General features: G+C 42.3%; 1 protein-coding gene across 4 annotated transcripts in view; it reads left to right on the plus strand.

Annotated features, from left to right (window-relative positions):
* The first annotated feature begins 1,245 nt into the window (after window positions 1-1,245).
* Window positions 1,246-19,467, plus strand: part of akap9 (A kinase (PRKA) anchor protein 9) — a 136,310-nt gene continuing 118,088 nt past the window's right edge. For all 4 annotated transcript variants that reach the window (XM_080837555.1, XM_080837556.1, XM_080837558.1 and 1 more), the window contains exon 1: window positions 1,246-1,458. In XM_080837555.1, coding sequence (XP_080693681.1) covers window positions 1,411-1,458 — 48 coding nt within the window. In that variant the 5' untranslated portion in view covers window positions 1,246-1,410. The remainder of the gene's footprint in view (window positions 1,459-19,467) is intronic.

The raw sequence follows: 19,467 nt of genomic DNA on the forward strand, positions 1-19,467 counted from the left end.
GTTGAATAACAACGAGAAATGTTGTTATACCCTTCAACCAATGCAGGCTCTAATCATTTATGGTATGGTATTTACACCCCCTGGGTGAGATTATCACTAGTCAGTGAACTTATAGTCATAGATAGTATATCTGTGAAACTGTTGACTGTACCATATAGACTTGACTAGAGTCTTGACTACAGAGCCCTCCATTAATCAGAAACAATTTGTAATATGTGCCCCTCATGGTGTAGCTGCTTGAGTTACACCAGCTGACACCACACTCCTCATGCATCAATAATGGATGGCTAGAACTTTCAGTTGGGCTGTAGACTGGGGCTCTCTGTGTGCCCTCAGAGTGCCACACAAACTGTGCGAGGCCACAGGTGTGCTCGAAAAACACTACCCTGACACGGACGCCACAAGCGCAGGATGTCCAAGAGACGATGGGTCGAATTCAAGATTTGCCAGACCATCAGCTGTTCAGCGCCTGTCAGTCGAAGGGAGAGGCCATCATCTCCAGCTGGTGGTGGTAGGTTCAGCAGAAAAAAACGTGAAGGCAGTGTGTTAGGCCACTCAAATCATATTTAGAGTGCATTGACTGGTCTGTAGTAACTCACTCTTCAGATGTTGTCAAGTAGAATGATTTCTGAATTTAGTCTCAGGGTGGTAAGTACAATTTTACAACTAAAAGTTGACAGTCTTCAGTACCCTTTTATGTGAGTTACTGGAACAAGAAATTACACTGATTCAAGTGTCCTTGTTTATTAAATCTGAATATATTCTCCATGTTGTTTCAGTGTTTATACCACGAAACAATACAGGCTTGACATTCAATCAAACATATATTTACCTTTCAAGTAGCTTTTAAAAAAAAGCACAATATGTTCAAGCCTATACATTTGAAGGGATTTATTTATATTTTCTGATCAAGACATAGTGGATAAAATAATCATAAGTTATTTTGTAAGCCTATAGGCTATCACAAGCCTATAAGGTCCCACATGCTAAAATCATCCTCACATTAATTTTTCATACAGAGGCTTTACCCAGTTGTAACAAGTCGTTGACATAGTTATCCCGCAAAGCTCTCTCGTGAAACATATGTATAGGCATGTGTTCAAAACACATTCCCGGTAAAAGAGAAAACAAGCAAAGCTTTACTAAAAAAGAAAAAATAGGAAGAGAAAGACACCTACGTGACGTCATCTTAGTCAGTCTCGTGTGTTTACGTGGATAACATGGCGCCGACTGTGTGGCTGTCGAATGGAGTCAGCACTTAGCCTAGTGTAAGAATCCGACGTGCTGTTAGGGCAAAGGATAAGACTGCTTAATGTTCACATCCAGTGTTATTTAAACACTTGGCTCCTATTAAGCGACAATTCGCATGAAGCCCGTTTCTTTCTCCCAACAGCTACAGGGACCACGGTTATGGAAGACGAGGAGCGACAGAAAAAGCTAGAGGCCGGCAAAGCAAAGGTAAGATATTGCTATTTAAAAGAATTCCATGTTCTCGTCATAACTTAACTATTGTGTCTGGGATCAAGCATAAACTGCAGAAGTAGTTTTAGGGCTCGTCATCGCTCTAAAAGCGACATTTACCATTGCCGTCCCGTAAACAGCTGACGAGAGAGGGTCTCTTCCGTGTCCCACTCCCAACTGCTGTAGCTACAGTGTAATGATGGCACGCGTCTCAATGACAGCTTCGGGGTTCGGTATGTTGGTTAGCTATTAGCTAAACTCCTTTGACAAACGTGCGGGTGGGATGTTGTGTGAGGCTTCTGCCTTTCTGCTACTGTATCCCCGGAATGATGTCAAAGTGTAGTTAGAGAAGTTGGTTCGGTGTCAAATGCACGCTTTATTTGCCCTAGTTTTGGACCCACATTTCAACAAGGTTTGTGATTGAAGCCTATAACGTTACCTGCTACTGCTGCTGGACTGGATTTTCAAGACATGCCCTCTGCGAGCTTGTGCTAACACACTATTGCGACACAACACCTCAGTGATTTCTTAATATGAGTGTCGTTTGAGAGATTAATGTCATATTAATTAGGATCATATACATCACTCTTTATCCATACCCTAAACAGACCGAATGGAACATAAAAATCTATTTTTGCTAAAATCTGGTACTTCTGTATAATATTGTGAAACATGCCTGGGCCATTGGCACATTTACCTACTTTATTTATAAAAATTGAGAGCAGTGTACCAACATGAGACTTCCCACTACTAAAAATAGGGTAGACACTTAACCACTGGGGCTATAAATATGAAGTGTTTTCTGAGGTAGTGCAAGACAGAGGGTGGAAGTTGGGGCACAGACTGGCACATGGCTTGTGTGGCATTGGAGGTTATCACATGACCCGTCTAAAGAAGTGACCTTTGCGGGGTAATTTCTTCAAATCCCCTGAGAAGCTTAAATGACCATGACTTTGCATTCTAAATAGGGTGGATCATGCAATACCTGTTGTCTAACTCTGTGAAATCAATGCTATTTACCTCCTCCAGAGGATAACAAAGAAATGTGTCCTTTAACAGTAGAACTATGCAACAATTTGACACTTTTTGAGGTATGGTTTTATAGGCAACTAGTTTTGGTTCAACCCTCAAACTCATTTTAATAGCATATGGTCACATGAAGGACACCCTGCAAAAATGGAGGAACAAGCTTTCATACGCATGACATTGCCAGCTATACTGCCAAAAGACACCAGTTTTGCATGCCTTTTACTTTTAGGTAGTTAGCCTGCTAGTTTTGGAGCAGAACTCCTAAATATATGTGGTTGACGTATATACTTTACTGATTGCAGCTAGTAAAAATAAGCCTAGCTAGCAGTAGTGCACATAGCAAGAGGTTGGCCATTTAGTGTGTAGCTTTTATTGTATACCTTGCTATTGTATTGGCAGTCATGTAGTTTGTGCACATCTTGTTTAGTTACAGTTATAGTATACTCAAAAGAGAACACTTTTTTTTTGTTTTTTACATTAAAGTATTACAGCTGATCTTGCCACCCTGTTGACAGCAGGTCTTAACCTTGTGTGGTTCTTTTAACCCTGGACAGTTTAGTCTCCATCCGCTTTTCAACTGGGATTGGCATGCCCTTCACCTTATCTAAGCAGCCAATGGGCTTCATCCTGTTCAATGTTCAATGTTACAGATTGTTTTAAGGCGAAAGGCTGTATATTGGCAATAGGTCCAGAAACACAACAGGAGCATAATGGAAACCAGGACCCAAACCTGCCTTCCATGTAGCTCTTGCAGTATCACAGGGATGAGGTGGCTCCACCAAGCCAGGATGGTGATATCAAGATGTGGCTGGCTTTACATGTAGCAAATGAGGTACTTTATCTAAAGTGTATTTAAATGTAATGACTGCACTGCATGTCATTTGACACATGATGGCAGTTTGGGGGCTTTAACTCTGTCAACATTGATGCAGTGTTCGGTTGAGTTTAGTTTCCTTAGTGGAGTGACATTTAAAGCGCAACAGTAAGGAGCTTTTGTCTATAACTAGCAAGCTAACTACTTATAAGGCTTGCAAGAACGATAATTGGTGATGTCGTTTTGTGAAAGCTTTGCAGGATGCTGGACCGCAGAACTACATAGTGCACAGCCAGGATGGTTAGTGGGAATGGCAGGTGTGTTTATCTGTCCTTCACGTGACCATATGCCATCAAAATGTAAAAATGATACCATAACATTTCTCTGATATACAACAAAATGTGGCATATAAGTGGCATGTTTTAGCCAAAAGTGAATCCGCAGGCATATGTGACAAACTAAGCCCAATATCAGAAGCTGTGACTGTTACGAAAATGCATTAATAAATGTTCACAGTTCCTTTTTCTGTCATTATGTAATTTAATTTAAATGTCAAACACAAACTTAAATGACCCCTCTTTGTCACATGACATTCAGTGAGTGACTAATAGAGTGGCCCTGTCCTCCGTGCAGAACTCAGTAACTTTTCCAACTCTCTCTCTCTCTCTCTCTCTCTCTGCGAAAAGTGCCTTTGTGCTTGCAACCATGGTAACCATGACGACACACTTTTCTTTTTCTCATTCTTACCCCCAGCCATTCAACAAGCTGTTTTCCCCCCTACCTCCTAATAGCCTCTCTCTCTCTCTCTCTCTCTCTCTCTCTCTCTCGCTCTCTCTCTCTCTCTCTCTATGCCATCAAAATGCAGTTTTGAATTTTTTTAAAGTCGAGGGTGTAGGCCTACTCCTTGCTGTGCCTGAGGAGAACATTAAACAGGTCTGGCAGATTGCGGTTATCACACCAGCCTTGAGACTTCCCTTATAGGGAATACGGGGAGCAGCTCTCTTGTCATATCTGAGAGTGTAACACCTGAACACATGAAAGAGGGTTTCAAGAAGTTGCTGCTTTTATTTACCAAAGGCCTGCTATTCCTCTCTTCCTTCTCCCTGTAGGTTTCTGTCTTGGCACCTACCTCCCACCCACCTCTCTCTCTCTCTCTCTTTTTTCTCCCTCTTTCTCCCTCTCTTTCTCCCTCTTTCTCCCTCTCTTTCTCTCTCTCTCTGTGTAACTGACATACAAACAGAACAGACAGACAGTGAAGGGTGAGGGAAAGAGTGAAAGTCAAAGTAAATAGGAGATGTTGAGCCAGAAAGAGAGAGGGGGATGAGAGAAAGAGAGCGCGAGAGTGAGTGAGAGTGTGTGTATAGTGTGTGTGTTTGAAGTGTTGCATGCCTCTTCACTTGGCGAGGATCTTGGTTGTGTACACTGCGGTGCCAACTGTTGCTGGTCTTAGCAGCTGCTGAGGGCCCTGTGTGTCTGCATTTGCTGCCGTCCTGTGGGAGGCTTTGACAGCTGGTCACCCCTTCATAGGGGGCACAAATCATCCTAGTTTGAAACATATGCAATCTATCCTAGATCACTTTGTGTACACTGGTAAACAACTAATGGTTTTCACGCCTTATCCACCCAAAATAATGGTGTCGTCTTAAGTATTAACTGATCTAAAATAGCACCTCTAAAAGGTTTTATTAGTTCTTTGGTGTGGGGTATTTTTATCCTTCATGCAATTTGTCCATAGCACAGAACACACACTGAATGGTGCAGAGAGAAGCCATTCAGCTCGATATGAGCACTCAGGTATTTATCAACTACTGGACATGTTGAAGAACCTTTCTGAAAATTCTTAGAGGGAAGATTTTGGTGCCAAAGCTATGGACAGAGCCCTTTTGTTTCTGAGCTGTTTTAATGCATACAGAGTCATTTCAGACAACCCTACTATTAGGCTGGTTTTTGGACCATGTCGCCATGGTTACATTATAAGACGTAGCCGTAATTAATTCACCCATCGAGTGGTCCATGATCTTCACACCACAGTGAGAGAGGGGGTTATTTGAATAAACACGTTACATAAGCAGCGGATCCAGAGGCCCTTTGATGGAGCTAGCTAGCCAGCCAGGAAGGGACACACAGGCTCGTTAGGTAATGGCAGAGTTATACTTTTCCATTTTCTGTCTGTCACAGCAGGCAGAGAAGTTGGCATAGCTGACAGAGGTTGCTGACAGGAAGTGGTGGTGCCTGGCTCCAACCCTGTTATAGTCCATAGATGTAATAAGTGTAGGGGTGGACGTGACACAGCAGAATAAAACAGGTTGTAAGTGGAGCACCTTCTCCATGTTTGGGGGAAGTTTGATTAAATTTGTTTCAGCATTTGTTTGTCCAGAACATTCTCAAACACTCCAGAGACAGAGCCTGATTTGAATAAATATCTTGCATTAGCCAGCCAGCCAGCCTGCCAGTCCAGGGACAAAAGTTCCCTGAAAGGTCACTGAGACCCAGACCCTCTGGCCAATTACAAAACAAAACTTTTTTGGGGGAAAAGTCAGCTAGAGAGTGCACATCTAAGCACTCTGTTTTTATCTTTTAATTCACCATTGATTGTTCCTCACAGCAAGGCCCTTTTGAGCTAATTGCCTCTTCCTTGTCCAAGCTGCCTGCTCATGTTGGTGATCTCAATGCTGCCCGGCAGACCGGCGCACCCAATTGACCACATGACAAATGGCTCTTTACTCTGTTGGTGAATTGATCCCATTTCAGTGAGGCTGAGCGAAAATTAATTTGTCGAGAGGCGTGATGAAGCAGGGGTCACAAACTATTGAATTGCTCCCTGAAGCAAGCGGCTTCTGTGGCTACATCCCTCTCTCGAATCCCGCTGGCCTTGGACTAATGTGATCGCTGCTGCCCTGAGCTAGAGCTTGACTGCAAATTGAGTTTGCATTAGCTTTTCTTTTGTTATTGCACCATGTGCAATCAATGTATTATGATCCAGGGGGGGGGGGCATAACCACCGGTTCTGCTTGAATCGCTTCAATGTGTGTGGGACTAAATGTTGATGAGGATGGGGAGTACATTTAGTGACTCCGTTACAGCCTGACGGTATTTTTAAGACCAATAACTCGATAATTCAATATTTGAGGATTTAAAGGGGGATTGTTTGGCCTGATTAGCTGTTGGCTAACAAGCTAAATGATGTCATACTCCCCACCTCAAGCAGATTTGGGACTGTGTATTACTACATTTGTACATCACTAGCTCCTCTCCCTTCACAGAAGTAATCAAAAAGTTTGGCTAATGAGGGGCTAACTAAAAGCTGTTGGAAATTTGTCTTGAAGCAGTTAAACTGTTACAAACTGGATTTATCGACAGCATCCTCTATTGGTGTGTCGACCTTCTGAGGGGCGCTGTTTGTGAGAGTTGTTTGCAACAGGTTTGAAAGTGTGGTATGTCTCCGACTAGCTACTGTTTAGCCCAGCTAAATATTGAGACGGGTAATTCCTTCTTCGCCCTCTACTGTTGTGCATCTTAAAAACTGGCAGTTGAGTGGCCTGTTAGAACAGTCACTCAACACTATTTATGTGTCATTGGCTTGAAAAGAAGCAGACAGATGCTAACCCCAGACCACCAGTGGGCTCTCAGAAGCATTCTACCCGGACAAATCTTAAGCCCTGACCACCAGTGAGAGACTCGCTGACCGGTTGTGTTTCTCCAAACCCCTTAGAGAGCCACTCCATCTGCATCTCCCAATGTGCCATCAAAGCGGCCGTCGGACAAGGGTCCGCTTCAGTCTGCGGACACCACGGTGAGAAGGAAGAAGCAGAATTCTTTCTAGCTACCACTTGAACACCACTTGAAGGCATCTCTTGATCAATGTGCAGGTCCATCTGTTTTTCTCAGGGATAGTACATTTCTCAAGCCCCTAGTTCGGGCACATAAAATAAAGGTCTGTGTTATTTGTTGCCTAAAATAAGATGTGGTTGTTTGCGTTTATTCAGATTCGGGGGCCAAATGAGCCTTAATACATGCAGTGCTCAGCCCCTTGTTTCTCCACAAGAGGGTCTCAATGTCCTGCGGAGCTTGCCACCGACAGGTTGCCTTGGTTCACACATCCTGCTCTGCGGTGCTTGTGGAGGGTTGCTTTGGGTTGAGTCCACGGTTGCCAAGGGTTACCGTTTGCAGTTTTTAATTTGTCCTCCCCGTTTCTCCCAGCTCTGCAAAGCTCGTATTCTACAAGGTCGTTTTGAAGCAGCTTCTTGCGTAACTTAACAGCCTACGACTACTATAGAAGCAGTGGCACTATGAGACGAGATGGCGTTCCCTCCGGTGGAACTGATTTTACCAACTCTGGAGTAGGTACGTCAGGAAGGCCTGTGTGTCAGCCTGGTGGCCCCCTGCTGGCCAGCAGAATAGGGCAAAAATAGTCAGATAAATGTGTGATTAGGCCAGGGGTGGGCAAACTTTTGACTTTAGTGATGGCTGATGTTGTACTCCATGAAAACTGAGACAGTTTCTCGGCATATCAGGCATACAGCCTTCGATTGGAATCCAGTGAAAAAGTATGTTGTTGTTCACTCCGTGTTAAACACTCGACACTCATTGTCCACTTTTAGTTTCTGTGATCCGCTCATTTAACAGAAGGGCTCACAGGACAAAGGGAGCACAGTATCTAACTCAGCAATGTAAACAGACCCTGAAAATGGCGCTACGGCCCACAGGTGCATTGCGAGATCATGCGCCATCTGATTAGCGGGGAAATGGGGGCATTACAGGAGAAAGGTAAAATTTAATTTAATAATAATAATATTTTGACAAGTTCGGCGAGCCGGATAAAAAAGCCCAACGGTACAACCCGTACTTTGCCCTTGTCTGGATTAGGCCGATGTAAGGATGACAATTTAATTTCTGATGCAATCACTGCGTTCAGAAGAAAAAAGTCAATTTTCTCATGGTGGGTCTTAAACTTTGGTCCAAGCCTTACTACAGAAGAAATACTGCTTGCTTTTTCAACCCATAGCTAGCTGAGTTTTCAAGGTTGCAAGTTTAAGGCTTATTTGTGTGAGATTGACGAAGACTAATCAAACTTTTTGACATGAGATGAATTTATTTGGATTACAAGCAGGAGACTGGACAGGTCGATGACTTTGGTCGTCTGGAAAAATTACAAATCTGTGTGAGACAGTGCCGACACCAATAAGGTTACAGCCTCTTTAAACATTTTTCATAAATAACATTGGCAGGGATGTTTATGGTGAAAACTAGCCAGTCGACAACTTTACAAACATTAAGCAAGCACAACACAAGACATAGCAAGACGGCTAACAAATTATAATTGACTAGTCCCAACAGAAAGAAGGCCAACTCACCTCCTGACTTTAGGTCTTTAGTTCTCTTGCTCGGTAACTCTCTCTTTTTCTCTTCCTATCCTCCGACAACGTCTTCCTCAGTTTCTTCGTTGCCTACACCATTCTCCGTATTATAAGTCAAGTGTACCACCAAAATGATTTTTAAACTGTTTTTAAGGTAAAATTGTTGCATAATCTTACTTAAAGTAATGCATTGCATTTGAATATTATCCTACCATGAAGACATAGATCAGACTCAGATTAGATCAGATCACACAAGATTTGTATCCAAGAAAACAAGTGTGTTGCTGTTCACCCTCTGGTGGACAAACTGTGCAATAACAAAGGTGAAGGATCAAGTTTTGGCTCTCTGTTTCTTTTTAATTGATAATTTATCGGCAGATATAAACTCTGATACTAATTTATCTGAAATTCTAATATCAACCGATTATATCAACTGATAATATCAACGTGCCAGCTTTAGACTTGATGCTGAGTGACTTGCTCCTGAGTGTTGCTGGTTCCCTGTTAATAGTATTAGTCCATCAAAAGTAATCTGTTAGGACTCTGACATATGAGGGAAGGCTTACTGTCTTGATCTGGAGCAGAGGCTAGAGTGTGTGTGTGTGTTTGTGTGTGTGTGTGTGTGTGTGTGTGTGATGATTGCAAAGCTCTTCATGCCTTAAACTGGAACATCTAAGAATGTTCAAAAGATCCTTTGGATAATCAACGGCCACATGTTCAATCAGTTTGAATGGATTCCATTCTGAATCACATTTCTACAGATGTGTCCTGTCTTGTGTAGAGGAGTGTTCAGATTGACATCCTGGATCTGTATAGACCAAAGGTCTGAGTAGGGACTGAGGGGAACCCCGGGACCTAATAATAACACTATTCTATGATGGAATGTGATTCCGTGCTAAACTGGGAATTCCATTGAGTAATTGTTCTAAAAAAAGTGCAAGTTTTCAAACTATCCAGCAACAATAAGAAAAGCAGTACACCACTGCCATATTTTGGACTGTAAACGCATGTGATTTTGTTACCCAGGTTGCCCATAAACAGGTCCAGGTCAACGTACATTTAAAACAAATTACAATTCAAGAATTGTACAATTCAACATGATCCTTGGCACAATGTCATAATACACAAATAAATCAACATTTCCATTCCACCCTTGGTCGGACCTATTTAATACGCTGTGGAGTAGAATTTCTAAATAGTGATTTATCTATCCGCACTTTTAGGCAGTTTCCATGTAACACCCTTAATGATAAGGACTGTTGTGTCTGCCCGCTGAGATTTACGTTGGTATCCAGATAGCTCAAACAGATTGCGTTATACCGTCTGCTTCAGACCTACTGCTCTATCTGTGGCTTGCCAAGTGGGCCAAACAAGCATCAATGCCATGTTTACCAGCAGGGAGGTTAGATTAAAGATTGTGGGGCCTTAACCCCGAGGCTGATGATGGGGGAGAGAACTGGTTGCGTTTTTGCCTGCTGTGCAGCTGCTTGTGCCTGCCGGCCTGCTTCCCTCTACACTGTGCTGGGAGAGCAAGCGCAACTGGAATAACAAGGCTGCTCCCCCCACCTGTGCGTGAAGAGCTAGATGGGAAAGTCGTTGGTTGGTGTGGTCAAGCTGTGGTGACAGCAGTAGGTTTATGTGTCAAACCACCCTGTGTTTATCGTGTCCCTTTCTTTTGTTGATGTTTTCTTCTCACCTACATTTTTAACTCATAACTCATCTTATTATCCCTTAAAAAAGAATATGTTATCATTCTTGACCTTACAGATTAAATTGCTGCTAACCTCTCTAAATTGTATTGTTATTTTTTTATATAAACCTCAAAAGTAAACATTTTAAATGTCATTAATAATGGTCACAGACAAGCTCCCTCTGAGCAGACCTGGGGCTATGTCTCTTGTCAGCTTTAATTGACATAGTTTACAGGGTTTTTCCTGGGTCGAAATGGGTCTTCGGTGCTCCCCCCCCAAAAAATGTGCGTGCTTCGCGTGCACAGACTGTGTTAACCGTGACAGCTTATTAGTAGATATTTATGTCGTTTTTTTTCACCATTTCAGAAATAATGGAGGCTATGGTAAAGTGCTGAAGTGTGTAAACCAAGGAGGACTCAATTGCGGGAAAATATTCTTTTTTTAATTTTATTTTAAAGTCAGGTGCAGAGGTCACAACCAGCCTGTGAACATTTCACCCTCCGTCTTTTGGTGCCCTGGTAAAATTATTTAACAAGTTCATGGTAATTTTAGGCTACATACAGTACTGTGCAAAAGTTTTGAAAAAATGCTATGAACTAAGAATGCTTTGAAAAATGTAAACAATAAATGTTTATTTTGTATCCATTTACACGGTAAGACTGAGCACAGCAACAAGACACAACGTAGTTATACTGCATCAGCAGGGTCTCTCCCAGACAAAGATTTCAAAGCAGACAGGGGTTTCAAAATGTGCAGTTCAAGCTCTTTTGAAGAAGACGTTGAGGATCGTACACGCAGTGGTCAGCCAAGGAAGGAAACTTAATGCAGCTGATGAAAAACACATCAAGCTTATTTACCTTCGAAATCGGAAGATTTCAAGCAGTGGCATCAGCTCAGAACTGGCAGAAACCAGTGGTACCCAGGTACAGACATTTACTGTCCAGGGAAGTCTGGCCAGAAGTGGTCTTCATGGAAGAGTTGCAGCCAAAAAGCTCTACCCCGACAAGGAAACAAGGCCAAGTGACTGAACTACGCACGAAAACATAGAAACTGGGGTGCAGAAACATGGCAGTAGGTGCTCTGGACTGATGAGTCAAAATTAGAAATATTTGGCTGTAGAAGAAGGCAGTTTGTTCGCCGAAGGGCTGGAGAGAGGTACAATAATGAGAGTCTGCAGGCAACAGTGAAGCATGGTGGAGGTTCCTTTCCAGTTTGGGGCTGCATTTCTGCAAGTGGAGTTGGAAATTTGGTCAGGATGAATGGTGTCCTCAATGCTGAGAAATACAGGCAGATACTAATCCATCATGAAATACCATCAGGGAGGCGTATGATTGGCACCAAATGTATTCTGCAGCAGGAACATAACCCCAAACATACAGCCAATGTCATTAACAACTATCTTCAGCTTAAAGAAGAACAGAAAGTCCTGCAAGTGATGGTATGACCCCCACAGAGCCCTGATCTCTACATCATCGAGTCTGTCTGGGTTTACATGAAGAGACAGAAGAATTTTAGGAAGCCTACATCCACAGAAGATCTGTGGTTAGTTCTCCAAGATGTTTGGAACAATTTACCAGCCGAGTTCCTTCAAAAACTGTGCAAGTGTATCTGGAAGAATTGATGCTATTTTGAAGGCAAAGGGTGGTCACACCAAATATTGATTTAATTTAGAATTTTCTTCTGTTCCTTCACTGCATTTAGTTAATTTATGAAGAATTGATGAAAATAAACTGTTAACACTTCCATTTTTGAAAGCATTCTTAGTTTACAGCATTTTTTCACACCTGCCTAAAACTTTTGCACAGTACTGTATATCTTAAATAGGCCTACTCGAATTTAATTTATTAACGAAGTTCAGAGTCAAAGCTATAGTGAAAAGTCAGGGTGTAGCCTAAAAGTGTGTTGGCTACAAACACTCATTAAAAACCGATGGTAATTATCTTGGAAATAGTCTCTAACTGCAGTCAAGTTGCTTGTGTCAAACCATTGTGAATTTGTCTTCACATTAAAACAGGAGACCACTTACTCCTTGTAGAAGACTGATGCTCGGAGCTCCAGTGGTTTCCTCAGGTGAACGAATCTTTTAGAAGATCAGTCGCGCGCAATTCCAGGATGCTTTATTTTCATTGGTTGCTGGATTAAATCTTACCCAGATACAACAGATACAAAAGATACGTTTTTTCTGATTGGCTATTGTGAAGCCCATTTCTTTTTTTTTTGATAGGCTGATAAGTGGCACCTCACGACAGAACTACAGTGGATTCGGGGAGACTTGTGTGATTCCTCCACGGTGAGGGCAGTGCGGCCAGGTCATGTTTGCGCGCTGCGGCATATTAAATAGCCTAGCGTTTTTTTTCAGCGTGAGAAATACGATGTGTGGCGGGAGTGAGTGATTAAAGACCGAAATGAGTGACTGTCACGCTCAATGCGTGACACTTGAGAGCCCTGAATTATATTCGAGATGCAACACAAATCTCCTCAGATAAACGAATGCGGTTGTCTGCCTCTCCCGAGGTCCCGGAGTCTACTGTTACTCGTTCAAACGGATAGACAAATAAATTAGGTCCTCAACATAGCAGATATTTTATTAAATTGAAAGCCATGAATACTGAAAATGGAATGTTATGCTCAAAATCACCGCCGACTGACAGTCAGGATGCATACGCAGATTGAGTGATTGGCAGCTGGCCGCTCTGTCCATTCGCGCAACTCACAGTTGCGTGTTGTTCAGCCAAGAAGAAGACACAATTATCAACTCGTTTACTGATCAAAGCAGAACGATAATTCGGCCGTAGGACTCTTGAAACCTACTATTGAGAACCTATTCCCTGACAGGCATTGCATGCGTGACGCATAGATGACAGGTTTTTTTTTTTTTTTTCATCGCACACTTTTTTTGCCATTAGGCGCTCGGGATTTTTCATAGGCGCTCGGCAAAACGGCCTCGGCGCGCGCCCAAATTTTCTATATGCAGGAAAAACCCTGGTTTACAGGGAACATGTCAATAAACCTGAATATTGGAACATTATGGTTTTAATTAAATCTCACAAACACTGTATCAATGTTTTAATTAATAGTGGCAGACAGTGGTTCATTTTCCATTTAAATTTCATTTAAAAATTGCTATACGTCTCCTTGCTTACTGTATCGAGTCTCGCTAATACACAGCCATAATAGTTTACAGTCCTAAAAAAAATGTTAGCTAACCAACATGTCCAATAGGCATGTAGGTTAGCTTCTGGTATCCCGCTAGCTCATACTTGTCCTCAAACCAGTTGACAGCTAGGCTAAGCCTTGTCCCTGTGTATGATTGGCAAGTCCCCGGTATACTGTGACCCTGGGACTTGAGGCTGGTGCTCTGCTGCTATGCTGCTGACCGTGTGGTCTGTGGACTGCGGAGTACCCCGCTGCGTCGGCCATCATCTCACGCAGCGCTATGCACTTAGCCTGCTCCCACCTCCGCCCCACTTGAGCTCCACTCACTGTGCCCTGCCTTCCTGCCTGCCTGATGCAATCGGCACAGTGAAGAGCTATAGGGGCCACAGTGTGAACAAATAGTGCCTGGTGGGTATTCGTGTGTGTGTGTATGTTGTTTCACTGGGTTCATTTTGGGTGCAATGTTTATGGATTGCCATGGTTACTAAAGCAATGATTCGGTAGCTGCTAATTATATCATATGTTGTGATCCTTCTCAAACACGCCAACAAAGGGAGGGGATTATTGTCTCTTTTCGCTACCTATGGTGTGGGGAGTGGAGTCATCTATGGTGTGGGGAGTTGAGACATCTATGGTGTGGGGGGTTGAGACATCTATGGTGTGGGGAGTGGAGATATCTATGGTGTGGGGAGGGGAGACATTTATGGTGTGTGGAGGGGAGACATCTATGGTGTGGGGAGTTGAGACATCTATGGTGTGGGCGGTGGAGACAAGGGGGTGCAACGGCGGACTCTTGAATGTCCGCACAGGAGCCCATTTTAAGGACGGTATAGCTTCCGGGAGGGATCTGTGGTACGTTAGGTAACGTCAGTGATCTTCACAATCGTTTACACTCTTATCTCGCGGAAATGTTGATGGATTTACAAATTACTTGATTTACAAACGTCATTACCTTGGTAATAATTCTCGATGCTTGAACATGTTGAAATGTGCAGCTTTATTGTGTATCACGGCTATTGTGTTTCAATCATTTTACATCAATTGGCGAGGCATAATTGTTCTTTCTTTTCAATACAACTTAAGTTGCACATAATAAAACTGAAGTTGCACATGATTTCCAATCGGGTTGGTTTGTTAAACATCTACATTATAATTTCCACAGGAAATTGCTGACTTTATTGCCAATGAAGTTGCCAGAATTGTGTGCAGTCTGCTCTATTGAACGTTCCCTTGAAACGAGATCCCTTGGGATCACCTGTATTTTATTATATCAGTAATATTGCTTTTATAAAGGAGATAATAAAAGTATACATTTATCTCCTGTTGCCATTCTATATGCTGAGTTTTAGTAGCCTATTGATTTTACATAAATAGCTTGTGCATGTGTATTTATGGCACCTATCTGAGCGAGCTATTCCGTCTCAAAATGGCCGCATTGTGCGGACATTTGACTCCGTCTTCCAGCAACGCTAAGATATCTATGATATCTATGGGTGGAGACATCTATGGTGTGGGCAGTGGAGACCATATATATATAGATAAAGGGTAGATAACTTGCCCGCGTTTCTGTAGCCTGGCCATTACCAGCCTGTGACTCCATTTCATTCCGTCTTTCAGTCTGGGCCAACCCAATGCATTTTGGTTTCCGAGATGGGCGGGTGCTTATCTTGAGGTTTAAAATCATTGGAGTTCCCTTAACCAATCAGCAACGTTTAGTAAGCATTCGGTAGATTAAACTCTTCCCAAAGCCAGTTGGGAGAAGAGCTACGACGTCCTTTCCAATCATAAAACTTACAAGAAAATACTCTTGTTCTCCTTTTAATTTTCTGATGTTCTCGAGAGTTGAGACAACTTTTCCGATAGCTTTTCGTGTCTTTTCCTCCAAGGCGAGTTTTGCGTCACAGCTCTGAACTGTTCGCTGATTGGTCCTGCAAAATTTTGAGTTCTGGAGACGATTGTCAATGGGGTTGGGCCAGACTGAGTATGAGCTTGAAATCAATTCAGGCGGAAATACGTAGGCTGGTGTCACCAGGCTAGCGTTTCTGGCCGACGGAGTCGAATGTCCGCACATGGCGGCCATTTTGCGTCAGTATAGCTCGCTCACCATCGCCCAACATTGTGTTGGTAGTGATACATACTTTTTAAATAACCAGAACTTGCTCAATTTTCAACCGATTTTCAAACGGGTTGGTTTGTTGTAAACGTAAGATATTTCTTATGGCACTGCATACTTATGAAGAATTATAAACATGCACAAGCTATTTATGTAAAATCAATATCTAGGCTACTAAAACTCAGCAGACAGAATGGCAACAGGAGATAAATGTATACTATTATTATCACCTTTATAAAAGCAATATTACTGATATAATAAAATAAAGGTGATCCCACGGGTTCTCGTTTCAAGGGAATGTTCAATAGAGCAGGCTGCACAAAAGTCTGGCATCTTCATTGGCTTTGGCAATAAAGTCAGCAATTTCCTGTCGAAATCATAATGTAAGATGTTTAACAAACCAACGCAATTGGAAATCATGTGCAACTTCAGTTTTATTGTGTGCAACTTAAGTTATATTGAAAAGAAAGAACAATTATGCCTCGCCAATTGATGTAAAATGACTGATAGGCCTACACAATAGCCGTGATACACAATTGAGCTGCACATTTCAACATGTTCAAGCATCCAGAATTATTACCAAGGTAATGACGTTTGTAAATCAAGTCATTTGTAAATCCTTTAAGATTTCCACGAGAAGATCGTGAAGATCACTGACGTTACCTAACGTACCACTGATCCCTCCCGGAAGCTATACTGTCTAAAAATGGCCTCCTGTGCGGTCGTTCAAGAGTCCGCCATAATACATCTAGCCTTTATATAGGATATCTATGGTGGAGTTATCTATGGTGTGGGGAGTGGAGACATCTATGTTGTGGGGAGTGGAGATATCTATGGTGTGGGGAGTGGAGATATCTATGGTGTGGGCAGTGAAGACATCTATGGTGTGGGCGGTGGAGACATCTATGGTGTGGGGAGTGGAGACATCTATGGTGTGGGCAGGGGAGACATCTATGGTGTGGGCAGTTGAGACATTTATGGTGTGGGCAGTGGAGACATCTCTCAAGTAAGATGGGTCCCGAGCTGCACCAGACAGGTTTCCAAAACATGAATTTGCCTTGTGGAAGACCTGGTTCTTTGCTATTAAGGGTTAGGAGAAGAGACTGGATCTGACACATGTATGCGCTGTTGTGTTTGTGTCAGTGTTTGATTGCATCCATAAAGTAGTTAGACCCCTTCACTTTTCACATGTCGATGTGATATTTCATTTTTTCTATTGCAAATTTGCAAAACATTATAAAATCCTGTTTTCGCTTTGTCATTATGGGTTGTTATTATTAGGTTTCCTCCGGTAGGAGGTAACCTATTTAGGTTTCCTCCGGTAGGAGGTAACCTATTGTTATTAGGTTTCCTCCGGTAGGAGGTAACCTATTGTTATCGTAGGTATTATTATTATTCTTGTACCATGGGAGTCAATGGCAGCCCCTAGAACCATATGGTAACTTTTTGTGAAATTTGGCACACTCATTAAGGACAGTCCCTTCTTCATTCACACCAAGTTTCATGGCTGTCATTACACCACTCTAGCGCCACCAACAGGTCAAAGTTGGACTTTTGTAACACACACAACTTTTGAACCGTATGACCGATTTTCAAAAATGAGGTACCATTGGATTCCCTGGATCAAGGCGAATTAAACCCTACCCATGGCGTCAATTTCCGGTTATATAGATTTTCCGCTATTTCCGGTTTTATCAAAAACCTTTGAAAGCCTACTCCTCCTACAATTTTTGGCAAATCTTCATCAAAATCACCAGAGATGATCTTCAGACCTAGCCTCACAAAAGTTATCAACAGAATTTTGATCCTCACAACCGTTTGTCCAGTACAGCCACTCAAATTTAGCAGAAAAGTCGCCAAACAGGAAGTGAGGTCATATCTCATATACCAAACTTGATATGTCACTGGAAGACACTACAACATGTTCCCATGTGAAAAGGCAACTTCATATCTTCAAAAATGATTGATATAAAGCAAATTGGATACATTGTTAACGCTAAAATAATGCTTTACACATCAACAGGTCAAAAAGTGATACTCTGATTCAATCACAAGTTCATGTGAAGACACTTGAGAATGTTAAGTACACAAATCTGAAAAAAAGTTGACTGTAAGATGAAAAGTGGATTTTTGGTGAATATTTGAAACATGCATGCTTGGCTAATTTCTAGGGTGATTTTCGGTAGAAGGTCTCTCTCTCTCTGCTCCTTTGCGCGTGTGTGCTCCAGATTCTCTCTCTCTCTCACAACCACACACACACACACACACACACACACACACACACACACACACACAGGGACAGGCTCCTTTGACACGCACAAGCACACACACACAACATTTAAGGAAATGTAGGGATGACCACACCCCTTCTCACTCTTAGCTTGAAGCCATGGCCCTTGAGGATCTTCAAAGTAATGCATTTGAAATGTAATATCCCATTGGCAAGTCTGCAGCATGGATCTTTCTATACAATGACAAATTGTCACAAAAATACATTTGGTTCGCAATGTCTGGAGGAGGAAACCGCCATCGCTGCTTGCAGCTATATTTGTAGGCTTTCTTATTATGTTGCTGCAATGGGAGTCAATAGCAGCCCCTAGAACCATATGGTAACTTTTTGTGAAATTTGGCACACTCATTAAGGACAGTCCCTTCTTCATTCACACCAATTTTCATGGCTCTCATTAGACCACTCTAGCGCCACCAACAGGTCAAAGTTGGACTTTTGTAACACACACAACTTTTGAACCGTATGACCGATTTTCAAAAATGAGGTACCATTGGATTCCCTAGATCAAGACGAATTCAACACACCCTATGGCGTCAATTTCCGGTTATATAGATTTTCCGCTATTTCCGGTTTTATCAAAAACCTTTGAAAGCCTACTCCTCCTACAATTTTTGGCAAATCTTCTTCAAAATCACCAGAGATGATCTTCAGACATAGCCTCACAAAAGTTATCGAACAGAATTTTGATCCTCACAGCCGTTTGTCCGGTACAGCCACTCAAATTCAGCAGAAAAGCGGCCAAACAGGAAGGGAAGTCATATGTCAGCAAATATTTGAGTGAAATTTACGCCACAGGGTGTGTTTAATTCGTCTTGATCCAGGGAATCCAATGGTACCTCATTTTTGAAAATCGGTCATGCGGTTCAAAAGTTGCGTGTGTTAACACAAGTCCAACTTTGACCCGTTGGTGGCGCTAGAGTGGTATAATGAGAGACATGAAACTTTGTATGAATAAAGAAGGGACTGTCCTTAATGATTGTGCCGAATCTCACAAAAAGTTACCATATGGTTTGTCCGGTACAGCCACTCAAATTCAGCAGAAAAGTCGCCAAACAGGAAGTGAAGTCATATCTTGGCAAATCTTTGACAAATCAACACCAAACTTGATATGTCACTGGAAGACACTACAACATGTTCCCATGTGCAAAGGCAACTTCATATCTTGAAAAATGATTGATATAAAAGCAAATTGGATACATTTTTGAATCTAAAATAATGTTTTACACATCCACAGGTCAAAAAGTGATACTCTGATTTAATCACAAGTTCATGTGAAGACACTTCAGAATGTTTAGTACACAAATCTGAAGAAAAGTTGACTGTAAGATGAAAAGTAGATTTTTGGTGAATATTTGAAACATGCATGCTTGGCTAATTTCTAGGGTGATTTTCAGTAGAAGGTCTCTCTCTCTGCTACTTTGCTCCTCCGCGCGGTCTCACACACTCAGTCTCTGTCTTCACACACGTGCAGGTTTGATTTTACGCACACACATTCTCACAGACACACAGCTTGGTGCCACACATACATTCTCACAGACACACAGGGTAAGCGCACA

The sequence above is a fragment of the Sprattus sprattus genome, assembly GCF_963457725.1.
Source record: "Sprattus sprattus genome assembly, chromosome: 4".
NCBI lineage: Eukaryota > Metazoa > Chordata > Actinopteri > Clupeiformes > Clupeidae > Sprattus > Sprattus sprattus.